This window comes from Rhinolophus sinicus, chromosome 17 (genome assembly GCF_057876585.1).
Source record: "Rhinolophus sinicus isolate RSI-liver-muscle chromosome 17, RSI-T2T, whole genome shotgun sequence".
In the NCBI taxonomy this organism is placed as follows: Eukaryota; Metazoa; Chordata; class Mammalia; order Chiroptera; family Rhinolophidae; genus Rhinolophus; species Rhinolophus sinicus.
In genome coordinates, this window is record NC_142517.1 from 82,059,934 (window position 1) to 82,081,191 (window position 21,258).

Genomic DNA, 21,258 nt, shown 5'->3' on the forward strand with positions numbered 1-21,258 from the left:
TTTATAATCTATATAAAAATGGAGAGTACTTGTCCTTAGTCAGTTACCACCTTGCAGGCTGTGGACAAAATGGGGAACAGTATGAAGTGTAGGACTCTCATAGGTTAAAAGGGTGTTGATATGATTTATCGTTTGGAAAATCTTTACCCCCTCACAGTTGAAATCCACACTCCTTGAGACTGAGATAACTGTCACCTTCTATGTAACTATGCTTCAGTGTGTAAGCAGTGGAAAGAACTTTAGTAAAGGTATAACGTGAACTGCATCAAAATCCTAAACTGTCACTAACAAGCTCTGACGTTGGGCAATCTCTGCCTCCTCATTAATAAAGAAATGAGATCTGGATTCAGTGCTTGCAATAGTACATCATTTCACCTCACAAAGCTGTGTTTCTAGAGTCATTTAAACTGAAGGCTTAAGCTGCAGGATGTTTGGTACCATCTCTGGATCTTAAGGTTCTGTAACCTCCAGATCTTGACTTGGTCTTCCTTGAAAGGACTGTTCCCCACAGAGCTCCAAGTATAGGGAGACAAGAATGCAGCCAGAGCCATAGTATATCCTGGTAAATGAGGACCAGGAAGCCTTGGGAACCATGATATTCCTTATTATGCCAGTTCCCCTCCAATAAATTCTACTTTTTGGAACTATAAATACACATTCCAAATCTACTTTTCTGATACTGTTTTTTTCCTTTAAGAAGATAATGTTCTTAAAACTCAGGATCATTTCCCCGAGTACTTTCTTGGAAAAAAACAAAAAAAACCACACAAATATTTCTTCGCTGGTGCATCATTTTGATTTTAGAAAGATCTTAGGCAACTCTAATACATTTCCTGGACCTACTAAAATACATAAAAGCTATGGAAAGATAGTTTATGAGTACAAAGAACAGGTGATTTAAAAATGCCTTCTTCGTCAATGTTCCAAAGAGAACAAAAGATGGAGTAAAAATTCTAAGAGCAAAAGATTGTGAATGCGTTTCTCCCAAACAGAAACTGAAGGTATAATTAATTTTTTTATGATAACATTGCTAATATGTGTATATTTTCTAGCTTTGTGGCATTTGGTTAAAAAAAATTCCCTTGAAAATTACATGTGGTAATAGCATATTGGTTATTGGTTTCCTCTATTTGGAACTTTACTATTTGAATTATTTACAATAGTGATTGATTGCATCTCATAATATCCCCTATTACTCTTGCCTCTGTAACAGACATGCATCATACCAGTGTAACTAGTATGTATTTAATTAAAAGATTGCTATTGCTTATGTACCAATAGTAGAGATTATTGAAAAACTGAGAAAAAGAAGGCCATTTTGAAAATTGCTTTGGTAGAGTACATATTCAAATAAGTGCAAAAATTCCCTCTGTAATATGGAAAGTTGAAATAATAGGAATGGACCTTTAGCAATTTACTGTATCTTACACAGATCATTACACAAGGACCATTACATAATAAAGTAGAGTTAGAAAAATCTAATCAGAGACAAAAATTGGAAATGACTGGACTCTCCGAGTCATAAAATCATACTGCATTCTAGGTAAGTGGATTCTACATATCTACCATTTTTGGCTGAAATATTGACCTATAATTGAGAAAGGTTATAGAATTATGAGGGCAAACAAGAAATATGGTATAAGGTTATTTGATTCCTTCTTACATTTGAAAAAGGAATCAATTCAGATAAGGTCAAAAGATTATTTCCAACCACATCACCTATAAAAAAAATCCTAAAGATAAACTCTATTTTTTTCCCCTCAGTTAAGCTTCCGAAAGCAATCTAAAGCAAAACTCATAAAAGCTTTTGAAAAATAAGGAGAAAAACAAACCACAAAAATATTGAGGCAGTATTATGTTTCTTAGTAAACCTCAAATGAGATGTTCCCTGCTAGTGGTTCTCTTTTTGGGAAACTGAACTAGCTTAGTAGCATATGCCTAAATGATACCATACCCAAGAGGCATTTGGGTTTCAAATTGTTTCAAGGTTATTATTTTTTTTTTTTTTGTAAAACAGCATCATGTCAGGGAAAAGCAAAACCAAACCCAAGACTCTAGCCTTGCGTTCAGATCATTAGTTTGAGCCAAGTTGCCTCTCATTTATGTGGTGCTAGTTTTTCCCCTACATACTAGCTCTGTGGGGATTTGCTTATTTAATGTTTCCTGCTGTTCATGTTTTGCTTGCATTTTCTTCTGTTAAGCACATTACACAGAGTAAATGTTGGAAGAACTGCAGTGCCGTTGGTGTCATCTTTGGAGCTTGTGTAGCTCCTAGCATTACAATGTACTCCCATTATGTAGTAAACAGCAATTATTTTGAACTAGGATGAAAATAAAATATATTCCCCTGTAATACCTTAAAAAAAAAAAAAAGAACAAAAGTGCTAGAAAACAGCAAGGATTTGTATACCTTCGATGTGCCTGTGATGTTTTTTGGTAATAGGCTAAATATGTCGATCATTAGAATTTGATTTTAAGCTACTGCCTTAACTATTTTTAAGAAATTCAATAAATATGGTACATTTTATAAATTTTTAACATCATGACACAAAATACTGCAGAAAAGATTTATAGTTGCAAACAACAGTGAGTCAATACACATTCTTTTGCTAATAGGAAACAATGAAAACACTTCTCTTCTGACAGAGTGGCATACATAATTAAAGATGCTTTGATCTCATGATGTAGAACCTCTGTGGTTTGGGGATGCCTTTGAAATTTAGACTTCTACAGGATAGCATAGAGGGTAAAAGCATGCATTTGGAGTAAGCAGGGGGCTTGAGTTTCAATTCTACCATTAACTAGCTGGTGACCTTGGGTAAGTTACTTAAACTTCCTAGAAAGCCTCAGTTCTCTTATCTAGTAATAATAGTATCTACCTTAGATAATTATTTTAAAGATTAAATGAGCTAATCATCTAAAATACTTGGCTCGTAAACTCAGAAAAATGCAAGTTTTGATTATTACCATTGATTAAACGCTGTCCATGTACAATTATCTCCAATTCAAATCCTGCAGTTGAGTATTTTGAGTCCCATTATAGACAGTGTCTCAGAAAGCCTAACCCACTTGCCTAAGATTACATGGCCAGTAAATCAGGGACTGGGATTTGAACCCAGATCTTTCTAGCTCTAAAGCACTGGCTTTTAACTGGCAGTGCTTTTTGTGTCCCATCTCTGACTGGGCAATGCTTGGGGACAGTTTTGGTTGTAATGACTTGGAGGATGCTGCTGCCATATAGTGGGTAGAGCCCGGGATGCTGCTCAACATCCCACAGTGCACAGCGTAACCCCCACAACAAAGATTTATTTGGCCCAACACGTCAGTATTTCTGAGGCTGAGAAACCCTGCTCTAAAGCTCTCATCACCTTTCCAATCCACCTGCTGCCTTACTATTATAGAATACAGTGATGCACAAAGTTAATAACTTGGTGCCATTTCATATAGCAATAAATAAAATTGCTCTAGAAAACAATATGTATGGGAAAAGGACACTATAGTACTGGTACCACAAGTACTTTCCTCTGGGGACTGCCTCCCTCAGTCCATGTGATGTGGGGGAAATCGCCAATCCCAGCGCCCACCCACCTCCGAGTGCATGGGCGGGAACATACACCTAGCTGGGCCAATCACGTCTCCATTTCCTGTCATGGTTTTGGTTCAGGATTAGGTAGGACCCTATCAGAGCCAACCAGAATTCTCTGGGATTGGTATATGAATTTTCACAGAGAGAAGGTCTCATTCTGCTGAGGTTGCTGAACTGGAATGCTGAGCTGTGGAATGTAAAAAATAAAGCAAAGAAGAAGACCTTTGCAGTACAAGAAAATGAGGTCAAAGGACCCAGAAAAGCACTAGAAAACTGCATGATCCCTGAGATCCAGCATTGCTAAATGACCTCCTTAGTCTCATGAACAAAAACAATTTAGTTTTACTTAAGTTAGTTTGGGTTGAGTTTCTGTCATTTATAATCAAAAGAACCCTGAATAACAGAATGCATGCCTTTATTGGCATATATATTTTTAGAATATATCAAGGTTTCATTCACACAATGTTATCTCTATTTAAAATAAAAAAAGATAGAAGACATGAGGTCTCCCCTTGAGGAATGTACACTCTACTTAGAGGCAGGGAAAGATTTACATGTGTCAAAACTTCATCTCCTCACCTCCACAGGGGGGTCCTTGAGAGCGAGGACTGGATTTTCTAATTCTCAATCCCCACCCCACATGCACACCGGGCCCAATGACTGGCATGTGTTTAGTAACTTAACTGCTGGATGGCCGCTACGTTTGTTAGGCCTGTTATGGAGTAGTACTGTGCACTCTAATTTCCTCATTTCTTTTCCCTAATGTCCAATACCACTGACCTTTGGGAAACATTATATTATTCACTAAAACAGATTCTGCAAACTCAGATTTGTTCATTGTAATAAATTATGCCATGGTCTATAGAATGGAGGGACTCTTTCACAGAAACTATCTGAAATTTCCTAAACTCATTTAAAACCATAAAGCATGTTAACATTCCATATTTAACTAAGCCCATCGCTTAAACTTACCAAAATGTAGTAAAAATATGAAATATTCAAGCAGATATAGTTGAATTTTTATTGTCTAAAACATTACTTTTCTTATTTAAAATGCACTTTGGTTGCAAAAATGTCAAACATCAGACTATACTTTGACCAAACAAATAAGAAATACAGGACAAATAGGGAATAACCAGCATTTGTGGAGGAGCAGCTGGGAAAGTTTTGATTAAGCTAGTTTTGCTTCCAAACAGAAACTCTAGGTACACGATATGCCACAGATATTCTGACTTCCACTATGTGAAGTTCAACAGAACTTCAACTGTCTTGCCTCCAGCAGCAAAAAAATATTCACAAGATACACAAAAAATTTTAGCTGTTACTACTTTCCTCTAGTCTTGATTTTAGGACCTCAAGGGTTTGGCTACCCACCGTGCCCCCCCCCCCCCCAAATGTTTTGTTCTCCTCTTATCTTCAGATTCTTGCTTGAATAGTTTTTGGTAACTACTCAAAGACCATGAAAACAGCCAGCTTAATCCCTACCTGGTCCTGGAAAAACAACCAAGCTCTGGGTGGAGGGAGAATTCAGCCTGGTGCTGTGGGCACTGACCATCCTGAATGAGTGACAATGGGCTTACTGCTGGGAGTCCTTTCCTGGCTGCAGTAGCTTCTTCTGATTCTAGAGACAGTCTTTGTGGCCAAATGAGAGTTAGCAGACAGAACTGCTCTCTAAATGGCCATTTTGGCCATAGTTCATTGATATACATGGCCAGAGTGGCTGGGTAAACTGATGGGCAAGATCCTGGAAGAAAAGGGTTAACAACAGGGTTTGGACTATTCGAGGCAACAATTAAGAACACTTTACATGGTGGTCTATGTTGGAAACTACACATTTGGGTTTTTTTTTTTTTTCCCTCAGAGGAGGCTCTCCTAAAAAATCTGTCTTGTTGTCTGAGGTTTTCACTTGTACCGCTATGCTCTCTGGAAGTCTACCTCTTTTTTGTCCCCTCTACAGAGATTCAGGAATGTCCTAAACTTCAACAAAGAATAATTTGAATCATTCTTTAGCTGAGATGGTATGATAATTATTTTTCCAGAGATTGTAAAACAATAGCATTTTACTATTACAAATCATCTAACCCAGTCCTTTCATTGTATTTATTGGTCATGAAACTTGGGCACTTTGATAAGTTAAGTGACTTTCATAGTCTACATAATGATGGCTGTGGTTACTAAGTCTGTGGTGCAGTGTACCCCAGGTCATAAGACAATCATCCAGGAGGCAGGAAACCATGCAGGTTTGTGAACCTGGCATTCTGCACAGTCAGTAGGCATGCAAGGACTGAACAGGATTGAAGAGGCTTTGAAACTAATGCTCTGTGGCAGAGAGAAACAACAGCCATGGTGGGCAAACCCAAACCCAGTCTTCTCTCTGCCTGGCATTAGAGAAGGATAAACTTTCTCTGTGACTGAATAAGTCCTTAAGATACTTGGAGTACGAAGTTGGGATGCAGCAATGAGGTGAGAGCTGAGGAGGGGCTGCTGAAGCAATTGACTAGAAAAAAGAAAGGAGATGTGACAGTAAGTGTACTCTGAGTGTGTGGAGATTTTGTATAGTTACATTGTCTTTGTTTTCACCTATGAACATTCAGAATTATATTAGAGGTGATTTCTCATTGGCATTGTCTCAGAAAACATTAGATACATTGAGGAAGGCAAGTGAATGGACTGAGTCTGAATTCTGAGATGAGGAAGAAGGAAATTAAAATATATTTTCCGTTCTGACAGCGCACTTATTTACATTGTAAAGGTACTTGCATTTTCTAGCTAATGTGTCCATCACTCTGGACAGGTCATAGAGGTCAAATGTGTGTTAACTATCTGATTCTGTAGTATTATTAACCATCAAGGTAAATTTAGTAGATAAAACAGAAACAAAATAGATTGCATAAAGGGTCATGTATATATTTTAAAAGAACCATACTAGATGACATATATTGATAATACATTGCCTGAAAGCATTCAATCTTTTTCTACTAACGAATATGTGGTCTAAATTACTTTGCTCTTTACAGTGGGACATTAAATTGCCCTAAGGAAGAAATGATTGGCAAACATTCTTCTTTGTTACTTGTAGGTCAAGGCTGTTGCATAAGCAGTTATACTGCATTAGAGCAATGTGTATGAAAGCCTCAAATATACGATGTGGATCTGGAACTCATGTGGCAAAGCCCACCAGCTGGCTCCTATGACGCCAAATACAACTCAGAGTGAAAGGTTACTTACTTAGCTTTTCAAACTCAGCCACAGGCCCTTGAACGACTCTCAGGAAGATCAGGCCTAATCTGAGTTAGGGCAAAGGCATATTTCCCTCTCAATGCTAATGCGTTTACGCTCACAAAAATGGCAGTTCAACTATTGGTGGTACTTACATCTTGGTTAGACATTTCCCAGTAAGGTCTCTCTCCATAGGACATGACCTCCCACATGACAATGCCATAGCTCCATGCATCGCTTGCCGAGGAGAATTTTCTGTAGGCAATAGCTTCTGGGGCTGTCCATCTTATGGGGATTTTCCCACCCTGGAAAACAAATTGGAGGTTTCTCAGCTGGCTCACCAAGGTATTTAAAAACAAAATGGCATTCCAATTAAATGTCTTTCCTTAGGAAGACCTATATACTGCATAATAGTGTTGGCACTTTAAATAAATAGAAAAAGAAAACCAGAATAATATCATAATGTCAGAAATATTTTTCCTATAGTAGTTAATCAGTGGAAACAGCTTTAATGGGAAATAAGTCACACTTCAGAAATATTTTATTTCATTCATTAGAGAAATTTATTTTCACTTTAGATTCACACAATTAAACTCACTATCATTCCATTTGAAGAAAGTTCCAGATTATAGGACATTAAAACTAAATTCATTCAGAATTCATTAAACATTGTATTGCATGTATAAATAATAATGATAATAAGTTCTAACTTAATTGAAGGCAAATGGTTAAACACAGAACCGAGGCATTCTTTACCAATTCACTGTTTATCAGAACTTTCCTTTCCCTTTCTCTCCTTTTCATCTGCTGTGATTACATTTATTTTAAGTTAAAAAATACTTTAACATTAAACAAGAGCACCTGAGAAGGATAATCGTTCTTTATAACACTTTAGACTAGTTTTTATTTTTGATCTTCAATGTTCAATTTAATACCTGAACATATTAAAGAAACTAAATTGCATGAATTTAAATTATACTATTCAGGTACTATAGTCGGCTATTGTGTTAGACTTATTTTTATCAGCATTTATTACATTTTATCTCTTTAAATATTCTATAAATCCCTTTTTACTATAATGACAAGAATAAAACAATTCATCCATTCGATTTACAATCTGAAATCTTTGCAGCTCTGAGCAGATGAGCGGACGAGAGAACCCTGATGCCACTAGATGGCGGAAGAGAACAACGAGTTACTTCCAGACATCGGTATCACACCGCTGAGCTGGCTTCTGTTCCCAGCAAATGGTTTTGACAGTCAGAACCCAGCACAATGGGATTGTCTCAACATTATCAACACTTTTAGGATCATATCATCCGATCACTCACTGTGTGCAAAGTCTGGTGTCAGGGCGAGCGGGGTTGGAAGGAACTAAAGGGTGCATTCTTTGGCCCTTGAGGAATTTAGGCCCAACATCTTTAAAGGTGAAGCCATTAATTCAGACATCTAAACACTACTTATTTAATAATCTAAAAACTACTCACTTGAAGAGAAAAGGGATTCAACTGAAAAGGAACAATTAAGTTTCACAAGGCAAATGAGAGCATTAGAGGAAGATTCTTTTTAAAGAATTGTAGAATTTAAGAATTGTTAGAAGTAACCTTGGGAAAAATACCTTGAATTCAATTCCTTGATTTTACATGTGAGTAGACTGAGCCCAGGATTTAGAGATACAGAAATTTAGAAGTTTAGAGATTCCTCTCCACATTATTAGCATATAATCTCTATTAATGCTATAGTAATATTATGGGGCATTGATATAAAGATGTGAATACTTCAGCATGAAAGAAAAGTTGGGCCAAACTAACCGTAATGTTTTAACACTGAGTATCTATAACCATGTACTATCAGGGTAGTATAATGGAAGAAAGCCTGAAACCTAGGGGTTTTTATGTTTTGGGGCAGCAAAATTTCCAAATTAAGTTCAGGAAATTAAATTTACAGAGTTGGTGACATTAGTTTAAGAGGTGGGCAGGGGAAGAAGAGAGAGGGGGAGATTCATTCTTGAACCCAAAGTAGAGTAGCCAGATAAAATATGGAACCCACAGTTAAATTTGAGTTTCAGATAAATAGCAAATACTTTCTTTTTTAGTATAAGTATGTCCCCTAAAGAAATATACTTTTTTTGTGTGTATGTTCCAAATATTGCATGAGACATTTGTACTAAAAATATTGTTTATCTGTAATTGAAATTTAACTGGGTGTGCTATATGTTTATTTACTAAATCTGGCAATCCTAACCCAGAGCATTAAAAAAATTCAGAAATGGGAACATTGTAAATGATCCAACAGAACATAAAGTAGTGTTTTAAAAAACTGTTGTGGTCTGCACTTCATGAGAGAACAAGAACACTCAGAGTTAAGGGTTATTTTATGTGAGTTCACTTATAAATGATAGATAGCTCATATAAATGATTCACATGTAAACTTGTATTTCATGTAATTTGTGATCACATATAAATGGTTACTTTGTCACTTTATTTCCTAGGATTTTTTTCCCCTCAAGGGCAGGGTATTACAGAATGTTTGGTTAATTGTATTGCTATCTGTTATGGACTGAATTTGTTCTCTTAAAATTCATATGTTGATGCCCCAATGTGCCTGCATTTACAGATAGGGCTTCTAAAGAGGTAATTAAAGTTAAATGAGGTCCTGAGGGTGGGTCCTAATCCAGTATGACTGGTGTCTTTATAAGAAAGTGAAGACACACCAGATGTATGCAGGCACAGAGAAAGGACTTTGTGACAACACAGCAAGAAAGAGGCCACATATAAGCCAAGTAAAGAGCTCTCAGGAGAAGCCAAACCAGTTGACACCTTGATTTTGGATATCCAGCCTCCAGCACTGTGAAAAATAAATTTGTGTTTTTTGAGCCATCCAGTCTGCAGTATTTTGTTATAGTAGCCCTAGCACACTGATATATAATACTACTATTAAAAAACAAACAAACAAACAAAAAACCCAAAATATTTTTTCTAAGATGAGCAACGCTGCAAAACAGACAGTACATCTTTATTTCAAATTCTATTGCAGTGTCATCTTGTAATGGAAAGTGTGAGCTAGAAAAAAATCTTAAAACAAAGTATGAAAAATTGGCACAGTTTTGATACAGGAGATACAATTCTAATTAACAAAAATGCATGGTAACATGAACCTGCCAGTATGCACAAATTAGAATAATTTTGAGCATATATGGGCTGGAGATAAGGAAGCATTCAAAACTCTTTTTCTAATGGGAGTATATATACTGGATATAGTTTATATCTAAGTGCAAGATGAGACAGAAGGGAACAGGTCCTTAAGATTACTGCATGATTTCTATCCCCTTTCCTACTTCAGAGGAAGCGCAGAAGCCTAAGTCTTCTTTTATCTTTAAGTGAATGTACCAACTTTGTGGCTGAATCTCATCTACTTATTTTTGCCCCAAATCTTGACTCATAGACAGAGGTCATGTACTAAGGTATTTTTTATCAAAGCATAAGCTACCAGATTTTTTTTTTTCTGGCTTCAGGAAGGAACAAATAGTACTTTAGATTTGAAATTACAATCGTTGGAACATTTCATCTTCTTTTTACCATATGCTTATGAGAAAAAAAAAGTTACCAAAGATGCTAATCAAAATGACTGAATGGAACTCAAAAGACTTCTCATTTACTAATACCTCCCTTCTGCAGTAAGTTTAATCACTTAGGAAACAAATGAGAAACAGGAAGTAAGCAAACGAAATCGCCACTGAAAAGGTCGTTTGCGAAACTTTTTTCTGTTTTTCAAGTCATATTCAGGGCTTGTTGTCTAGTATGTATGCAGTGAGGTTGTAGCAGAAAAAGTGCTGAAGAGGGAACCAGGAGCCTTGTATACCTGCAAGCCCTAAACCCCAGGAGTAGAATTCTAGGTATATTTAACTAACATCCGAGTTTTAGAACCTAACCCTCTAATCTTCAACAGAGGACACAATCAGTTGAAGACACAAACAGGAAGGTTACACAGGTTTAATACAGAAGCCAGATGGAAAATTCTTTTGAGATACAAGAACACACAGCAAAAATCTCGTATTTTCTCATTCCTGGATTGATGGTTATCTTAAAGGCAATAGGTTTGAATAAACAACAATCTACCTGCAGACTTTGCTTTTCTTATTTCCCCAGTCTATCTCTGTAGTACCTAAACGTCAGTGATTATAAGAATTATAGTACAGAAAACACATATACCATGGTTAAAGATTAATTTAAGGAATTTCTAATGACAGTTTTGACTAAACAATATTTTTCTTCATGAGTTGAAAACTCTAAGTGAGATGAAACTCTTTTATAATCCACTGTGTGACCTTGGCCAAGTCTTAACTCTGAATCTTATATTTCAGATCTGCCAAATGAGGATATTTGAATTAATGATCATAAAATGGTAAATGTTTTAATGTTTGCCTACAGCATCTCAGCTCCCATTAAATTGTTAAGGAAATAGGCCATATGAGTTGGTACTTAGACTGTGTGAACAGGTAGCTTGATGACAGACAGTAAAGGAGACAAGCACACTCTTGTTTTACATCCAGGCCAGTAATTAATGGTCACAGTGGTCATCCTAAGGAAGAGTTAGAATAACTCAAATGCTTTTTTCAAAAGAAGGCATCACCATGAATAATACATCTGAGAAAGGTATAGAACCAGGACATTGACTTTTTTCCCCTTGTGTTTTTTAACTGTTAATGGGGAAGTATTGGTTATTCAGAAAACTCTTTATATGGAGACTTATTGATGTCGACGAAAGAGGCATTAATGTGTTCAGTGAAAGATCACTTTACATTAGAATTTCTTATCAGTGGCCGAGGTCGTCTGGTTTTGGGAACATTGGTGGAGGAATCAGCATTGTGGGGTCTTCTGTCTTAATTTACTATGGTGTCCTGGGAAGTCACGGCAAATCACAGAAAGATCACACACACATTAGTGATATAGACAACCCTCACCGAGGGGGGTAATTTTTTTTCTCTTGAAAATTACCGATCTTGAGAAATAAGTCTGTCTCTGAGCATTTCTTTTTAGTTTGTATTTCCAAATCAACAAATTATAATATAACGTGCAACTATATTAGATTGTATAAGACTTTTAAAACTAGATCCCCCCACCCCCCACCCCCCATCCCAGAGAGGCATGTACTCCCTTTTTTCATTGAGGTTTACTGATCTGTGGCAATTTTGGTACTGTGTGAAGTTTTATCCTTTTCTGAAATATGAGGATAATATCTGTTCTTCCTTGAAGAAAGAAAGACAGGACTATGATGGAATAAATTGATTTGTAGTCGAGAAACTTCTCTTATTTTGGCTTCTAGGTAACATTTATTAAGTGGATTAAATGAGATAGTACACATGAAGCACTTCTTAGCTGCCAAAACATGGTAGACACTCAGAAAATGATATTTGTTTTCTTAATTTAATGTATTTACAATTTGCCTCTTTTTTGAGATCTCCTTGACTTTTAGCCCATCATCTGGAGTCACTGCCCAGACTCAGGAGTAATCTTCTCAAAGAAGGGCTTTCAGGAGCCAGAAGCACCAAATCAATTCTGCTGATGGACAAGCTCTAACTCAGTTCATGTAATTTAGATCTTGTCTCATCTAGTTTGAGGAAATCTGTGTGCCTTGGTCCAGTGAGTTTGGTTCCATGCTTATATCCCTGCCATTGTCTCACCAGTGCCTGAAGACATACCTCATTTATCTTATTCTTTCACAGGTAGAATTCTGTCCTCAAAGAACATTATCTATGGTTGAATGTTGGCAGCCAGATTTCTTCCTATAGCTGAATCTGCCTGATAATGATTCTTTCTGGATTCCCTGCCTTTTTCTGAGCGATTCTCTTCTCTTTGTGGGGCTGTGACACATTGGATAAGCTACAAATCTTCTCCCTTCAAAAAATGCACATGTAGACACACACACACACACACACACACACACACACAATTTTGCATCAGTATCAAGGAATTCACAGATTCTAGATTAAGATACTCTTGCTGTAAGCAAAAGATCCTTTTTTGGCATAGTTTAAAAATATGTCATTTATTCTTAATAACAGCTTTTACAGGATGATAAGCACTGTAGAAATCTATGGTAAGTAGCATTGTTTTAGGCCACAAACAGATGAAACAAATAGTTTTTATACTTTTATATAACACAAAGATTTCCTAGCAGTTGTTTCTTGGTCCAGGTTTTCATTTCCCATCCAAGGACTTTTGTGTGGGTGTTTACTGAAGTCTCAGGGTCTTGATTTTATAAATCCAGAGCTTACTAACTGTTTGCTCTTGGGCTGAAATAGGCCTGCAGTTATGTTATTCATGACTACTTTGTTTTTTTTTAAGGTGACTCTTAATGTCTTTAGACACAATGTAGGCTCTCCAGAGTCCCACCACTCCACTTTACTATCTCACTAAGTCTTCCTCAGACATATTCGACCTATTTACATTATCCTCCTGGCTCCTGTAGACATTGCTGTTGCCTCTCCCCCACTCTAACTTTAACCCAACATCCCTGTTCTGATTATGAAACAATTATTTAATTTTGAAATTTATTTAGATGATGTTTTTTATAAAATGACTTCAAATAAACATGAATAGCTAATGCACTTTGTTTTCCACTCCCTAAAAAAAATTCTTAAATATGGAAAGGTATTCTCCACTCCTTACAGTATCTACCTGGAACTATACTACATTTTTATTCCTTCTCTAAATGTATAAACAGCTCAATTTTCTGGTCAAGATGGTGGAGTAGGTAAACACTGTGCTTACCTACACTCACAACTACATCAAAATTACAACTAAACTACAGAAAAACTATTACTGAGAATTGCTTGAAGTCTAGCTGAATCCAAGGCCTACAATTAAGGACATACAGAAGAAGCCACCTCAAAACTGGTAGGAGGGGCAGAGACACAGAACAGGCTAGTCCCACACCCACATCTGACCATTAAAAATTGGTAGTGATATCTTGGCTGCAGAGGTTCCCTCCGGAGGAGTGAGGGGTCCCAGCCAGGGTTTCCCAATCCAGGGTTTAGGTGCAGGGGAGAGAAGTCCCCAGAACTTCTGGCTATGAAAACCAGCAGAGCTTTTGCCTGAGTGAGACAAGGGCAGCTGTAGTCCCAGGCATTTCTCTTAAAAGGCCCAAACATGGACTTACTCACTGATGGACTCAATTGCTCTGAGCTCCAGTGCTGGGGCAGTAGCTCGAAAGGTGCCAGGGACATACGGGAGGAACTGAATTATCTGGCTTCAGGATGAGGGCTAGAGGGGAAGCTTTTTCCCAGACCGAGGAGCTGGCAGAAACCATTGTTTCTTTGTTGAGCTCTCCTCCCTGGAATGGAGACACAGGAAACCACCATATCTGAGTCTCCATCAACCTGGCTAACATTCATTCACCTCAGCCAGGTGATTCTGAGATCCTGTCTCACCCAATTTACAGGCCCATCCAAGCTGCTTCCAGTGGCTTTTCCACACAAATAGCCTGCCTTGGCTAACACTGCAGACCCAAATACTCAGCATCTGGCTGCAGTGTGTCCCATACTTCTGGCTGAGAAGCCCTAAGCCCAGCACTAGTGACAGCTGACCTCAGTTTTCAGCTTGGTCTCTCAAGGCACCTCCAAGCACTATGCAGGCAGCAACCATCTATGGATCACTTTGGTTATGCCAAGTGGTCCTGGACAGGGCAAGGCTGTGGCTGAACTTGGCCTGTGGTGGGTCCTCACCCAGAAGGCCCCAGAGCTGGCACACTCAGTGGCCAGCTTCAGACCCAGTGAGAGCATCACCCAGCCACCTTCAAGGACAACACACCCAAATCGCAGACTAGACAGGCACCAGAGCCCTGCTAAAGCAAATCCTGCTTCATAGTGTACATCCCTGCACAATAACTCCTCCACTGTAGTCATGGCCAGTCCTCAGAACCAATGAGACCAAAGGTCAATCCCTCTCACTGATATGCAAACAGCAACCAAGGCTCAACTACAATAGGAGGGCACACACAACACACACAAGAGTCACAAATAGAGGACCCAGCTCTGGTGACCAGGGAGACGGTGCCACTGGGCCCCTTAGGACACCTACTAAGACTGGGAGGCATAGCAGCCCTACTTAATACAAGGAAACAAACACAGGGAGGCAGCCAAAATGGGGAGATAAAAAAACATGTCCCAAATAAAAGAACAGAACAAAGCTCCAGAAAAATAACTGAACAAAATGTAGACATTGCAATCTACCAGGATGCAGTTCAAAACACTGGTTATAAGGGTGCTCAATGATCTCAGGGAGAACTTCAACAAAGAGCTAAGAAACATGAAAACCGAGACAGACAACATTAAAAAAAAAAACAAACAGTCAGAAATAGAGACTACAATAACTGAAAGGAAGACTACATTAGAGGGAATTAGTAGTAGATTAGATGAAGCAGAGAATAGAATTAGGGATTTAGAAGATAAGGTAGCAGAAAACACCCAAACAGAATAGCAAAAAGAAAAGAAGAATCTGAAAATATAAGGACAGTTTAAGAGGCCTCTGGGACAACATCAAGTGTAACAACATTCATATCACACCAGAAGGAGAAGAGAGAGAGCAAAGAATTGAAAACCGATTTGAAGCAATAATGATGGAAAACTCTCTTGACTTGGAGAAAAAAATGGACACTCAAGCCCAGGAAGCTCAGAGTCCCAAACAAGATGAACTCAAACAGATCCACACCAAGACACATCATAATTAAAATGCCTAAAGTTAAAGACAAAGAAAGAATCTTAAAAGCAGCCAGAGAAAAGCAGTTAATTACCTACAAGGGAGCTCCCATTAGACTATCAGCTGATTTTTCAACATAAACCTCACAGGTCAGAAAGGATTGATATAAATATTCAAAGTGATGAAAAGCGAAGACCTACAACCAAGATTACTCTACCCAGCGAAGCTATCATTTAGAATAGAAGGATAGATAAAGAGCTTCCCAGACAAGAAAAAGCTAAAGGAGTTTATCACCACCAAACCAGTATTACAAAGAATGTTAGAATGACTTATTTAAGATGAAAAAAAAAGAAAGATAAAAAAATAGATAAATAAAATGGCAATAATTACATCTCTATCAACAATTAGTTAAATATAAATGGATTAAATGCTCTAATCAAAAGACATAGGGTGGCTGAATGGATTAAAAAAACATTATCCATGTGTATGCTCCCTACAAGAGACTCACTTCAGATTGAAAACACATATTGAAAGTAAAGAGATAGAAAAAGCAGTTTCATGAAAATGTAAACAGACAAACAAACAAACAAAAGCTGGAGTAGCAATACTTATACCACAACAAATAGATTTTAAAACAAAGAAGACAAACAAGAGACAAAGAAGGACCTAGTAATCTCACTTCTGGGTATTTATCTGAAGAAACTCAAAACACTAATTTGAAGGGACATGTGCATCCATATGTTCATTGCAGCATTATTTACAATAGCCAAGATATGAAGGCAACCTGGGTGCCTCTGAATGGATGAATGGAGAAAAAGGAGGTGGTACATATATATAATGGAATATTACTCACATGTAAAAGAAGAATGAAATCTTGCCATTTGCAACATTGATAGACCAGGAGACTATTGTGTTGAGTTTAGTAAATCAGACAGAAAAAGAAAAATGTCATATGGTTTTACTTATGGAATATATAGAACAAAATAAACAAATGAAACAGCAACAAACTCATAGATACAGAGAACATTTTGATGGTTGCCAGATGGGAGGGGATTCTGGGGTAGGTGAAAAAGGGGAAGGGATTAACAAGTACAAATTTGTTGTTACATAGGAGGCATGCGATGTTGGGTATAGCATAAAGAATATAGTCAATAATATTGTAATATCTATTTATGATGTCAGATGGGTACTAGATTTATTGGAGTGATAGAAGGGAGGGCATCAGGGGGCAAGGTGAAAAGGTGAAGGGATTAAGAAGTACAAATTGGTAGTTACAAAGTAGTCATGAGGATGTAAAGTAAAGCATAGGGAATACAGATGGTAATAATTATGTATAGTGACAGGTGGGTACTAGACTGATCTGGGGATAACTTCTTTATTTTTTATTTATTATTTTTTAATTATTTATTTATTTATTTATTTAAAAAATTTATTAGGGTGAGATAACTTCTTAAATTATATAAATGTCTAATTAATATGGTGTACACCTGAAATTAATATAAAATAATACTGAATGTTAAATAAATAAATAAATAAATAAATAATATCAATCTATATGAGAGACAAAAAAAGTGTTCTACCCAAGGGACTGGGAATGGTGCATATCTTGATCTGAGTGGCAATTAGCTGGATAAACATATGTTATACATTTATTGAACAGAAAAGAAAAGTATAAACAGCTCACTGAATACTAAGTTTTTGTTCCTGTAATAAAACAGAGCTTATAGTGCTATTCAAAGCCTCAAGAATTAGAATCCTCTTCACCTGCTTCCTCCTTAATTGCTCCTGAAAATAATTCATTGTTGTCTTTTCTCAGTACTCAATCTCATCGAGAACATAGATGATACATCATTAAGTGAATAACACTATTTGGGGGGACATCTGTTAAATTAGATTTTCTACTCTATCCAATAGGGTAGATAAAGCAGGACACAATGTTACTGTAATGTGTGAGAAGTAGACACACACATTATTATGAGGACTGCCATTGTATCTGGGTGTAGCTACTTAAACACCACTGACGATACAGACAATTTTTTGAAAACAACCTATCATTCAGTTTGGTTTTACAAATATACTGTATGGTAAAGTCTCAAGGAGATAGCTGACACTAAGAGTTAAAAAATAGAATTCTCATTTTCTTTGAACAGTACCACTCTTCCCTATATCATCTCTCTTCAGTTATTCTCTGTCTCTCTTTTCTTTTTAGTCTAGTTCTATGGAAGACTAATTACCCCTCTATGCCCTCCCCAGTGTATTTTAATGAAGTTTTTTAAAGCTTATCATCTATAGTTTTTATGGCAAAAACCTATGAAAATTAGTACAGAAATAATAGTTTAAAAAACTGTACCACATAAATAAAAAAAAAGAGAGTGAAGGATTCATTATTTTGGGTCATTCATATGGAGATATTTAATACATTAAATGCTAATGTAACATGTAAAATGATACAGTTCATGTATATAACATTTGAATGTTTACAAAGCATTTTTATCTGAATGGCCTCGAATTGATGTGAATCACTAAAGAGTGAATACTTTGGTTTCTTATCAGGTTGCCCTGTGAGAACAATACTAATAAAAAGCAGTGATACTTCTATCATTTATTTCCATCCATAAGTAGATGCTATTTATTTGGGGTAAAAATTCAGATCCTGTCATTAGGAAAAGAGACTGCATAAAATGAGGTATGTCTATATTTATACTAGTATTATTTGCAAGGACTGTTTGAAAACAAATATTCAAAAAGGATAGAGAAAATATGTAGATAGGAATTTGGGGCATACATGGGGTGATTCTCATAAACCCAAGGGTGCTAACTTTAGAGAGAGTATATGCAATGTGGATAGACAAAGAGACTTTAGAGCCAAACATCTGGCTTCTAATCCCTCTTTTTGCTGATTCATTGTGCGACCATGGGCAAGTTACAGATTCTCCGAAAATTGAGGGGTGTGGACTGTGTGATTTTGCAGTTCATGGGAGGGTTCCATAGTCTATGATGTGTTAATACACATAATACCCTAGTAAGTTAAAACAGAAGAAGAAACAAATTCCACTTCTGCCTAAGGAAATATAGACAGAAAGGGTTAGTGCTGAGCTCAGTTGCTTTCTGCATCATTGTTATGCCCACAGGCACTTTATACATTAAATCAGACTCTTCCTGACAGATCCACAGTGCTTTGATTGAATGTATCTGAGAAGCAGGTCTTCTCTTGTGGCTGTCGCATGTAGTGTTGTGATACATCAGTTCCGAATGGAACTGTGACCTCAAATTACCCATTGTCAGAAAGGCTAGCTTTGAGTGTAACCCGAGGAGGAGAGACAAGATGATATGACATCCTTACAGGCAGTCTGTTTGGATCCAGCTACTCAGACTGATAAACACTCAACAGAGGAGGGGGCACAGTCTTCTGAAAGTCTGAGGAAGCATTACTATGGGAAAGATGGGGTACAGGGGCTCACAGCCAAAGTGGGTAGGAACTTGAGAAAAGCCTGGAAGTACCTGGAGCTTGAAATGCCAAAAAGTGTTTAATATGAATTAATCTATTTTAAAATTAGACTTTGGCTGAGAAAATTATTAAAATGCTAGTATTTTTGAATAAGTTTTAATGTTGGGACAAACTGGTTAAAGTATGGAGGACAATTATAGCCTCAGGGTCTTAGCTGAGAAGATCATTCCATGATTCCAACATGGAATACTGTCTTGTCAACTCTTCCCTTAACTCCTATTTTGCTCATGACTAATGTGATCACTCCTCTTATGCCTGCCTCTAACGCCCATTGTCTGCCTCACTTATTTGGCACTTAGCAGCATATACCCTCTACGCACAACTATTTGGCTTTTTAAAATGCGGATGTACTGTCTTCCCAGTAAGGAAATAAAAATCTTGGAGGTCTTTTATTCTTCTTTGCAATCTACTTTCCAGTAGTTAGCATGGTGCTATGATTATAATAGGAATTTGATAATTATTTGCTGAAGGGATGACTGGATGAGATGAATTAAGCAAATGATGTAAAGTGAATAGCACAGTCTCAGAACGATGGTGTATAAGTGGAATTCAAATTTTGCTTTTTAGTTCCTTCTTAGTCACCATTATGATCTTGGTTAATCATAAGGAAAACAAGAAAGGGTCCTTCATTCATTCACTTTTTTTCCCCAATCAAATATTTTTTTAAACACATCTCATATGCCTGGTACTTGAATCATAAAGTCACCCTCCTCATCCTCAGGGAGATCACGTTACAGTGGGAGACACATCAACGTAAACAAATAATGACATCACAGAGGGTAAGTGCTCTAACGGAAGTCTGTACCAGATTCATTTGGTGGCAAAAAAGAAGGACCAGCTCTTTGGATGGTTATGGGGAGAAGCATCACAATTGAGGTTATGTTTTAGGTAGAGTTTAAAAGAAAAGTAGGAGTTTAACTAGTAAGACAAAGAGGCTGGGACATCCCTTTGGAGAGAAGGGTCAGTTCAAAGTCAAGAGGGGTGAACAGCATCGTGTGTCTAGGGAATTGCACGTTGCCTAAAACTGCTGCTGATTAGAGTCCATGGAGGAAACCAGCGGCCGTGAAGGGGGAGACATCAGCAATAGCCGTGTCACTAAAGGCTTGATTAGACATCGAGGATGGTAGGCAACAGGACGTCACAATGTCACAGCAAGTTGAAATGTGCTTGGAGAAAATAGAATTTAATGATGTGGGATGCATCTGTCACTCTGTTTGTATGTTGCATTATATACAATTTGTTTTGATTTCTTTGTTTTCACCCTGATTTTGTTGTGGCTTAAAGGTCTGCATTATGCGATAAAAAAGTGGTGTAAATAAGTCTTTTTACTTTTTAAGTATAAAAGGATGACAGGGACCCTAACCCTCTCTTTTGACCTTGTGCACAAAATGTCTAATAAAACAATAAAATTACTTTTAATTCTGGCAGACTCACCGGCAATAAGCGTGTGCAATCATGCATCATTCCCAGCAGGTTGAAAGGTCTAATTTTACTTGCATAACATATTCACTGTTTTATAGCAGATTTTCCCTGGGAATAAATTTGGGGAAAGCAATGCTTTGAAAATAGCCTCTAGATCATTTTGCTTAGGTTTCAGTGCATCACTTGAGTGCTGAAGCCTTGCTCACTGTGGACAGCAGATGGCTCTGGGGGACATCATTGGAAGGCTGAATGGCATAACATGACAGACTCCCATGTACTTGGCTGCAGCTAGAATGAAGCAGGGAATGCTATCTATCATCTTCAAATAGTATCATAACCGAACGGCAAAGTTTTAAATAAAAGAGGGCCGATCATGTCATGGGTTGGGGTCTTCTAAGAGATCAACCTGGATTTCTACGAGCCCTTTCCATTTTCACCTTGTATGTCTTCTGACTCTTTCTTATTTCACTCTGTAATCTTCTCGATCTGTTCTTTTTCTATTGTTCTTACTGTCCTGTTTTCTTTTACTCTGTTCTCGCCAACAAATATTCACTTGTGTGCAGAATATAAGTTCTCTGAGGCAGGAACTTTGTTTGCTTGGTTCCTTGCAATTTTCTCAGAGCTTAGAAATGAGTCTGAACATAATAGGTACTCAATATTCATTAAAGGAATGTTGCAGATGTAGCATAAGGTCATGAAAGGGTGATACTGACACATAATAAAGGATGCTCTGAAGTGTGTAGGTGCCATGAGATGGGAGAGTCTGGGAAGGCTTCCAAGAGAAAATGATATCTAGGCTTGGACCTTATGGAAGACTGGAATTA

General features: G+C 37.3%; 1 protein-coding gene across 1 annotated transcript in view; it reads right to left on the reverse strand.

Annotated features, from left to right (window-relative positions):
* The window catches only part of EPHA6 (EPH receptor A6), an 860,810-nt gene that overhangs the window by 32,845 nt on the left and 806,707 nt on the right, over positions 1-21,258 (reverse strand). The window contains 1 exon segment of the mRNA XM_088794040.1: positions 6,961-7,110. Within this exon segment, the coding sequence (XP_088650166.1) occupies positions 6,961-7,110 (150 nt within the window).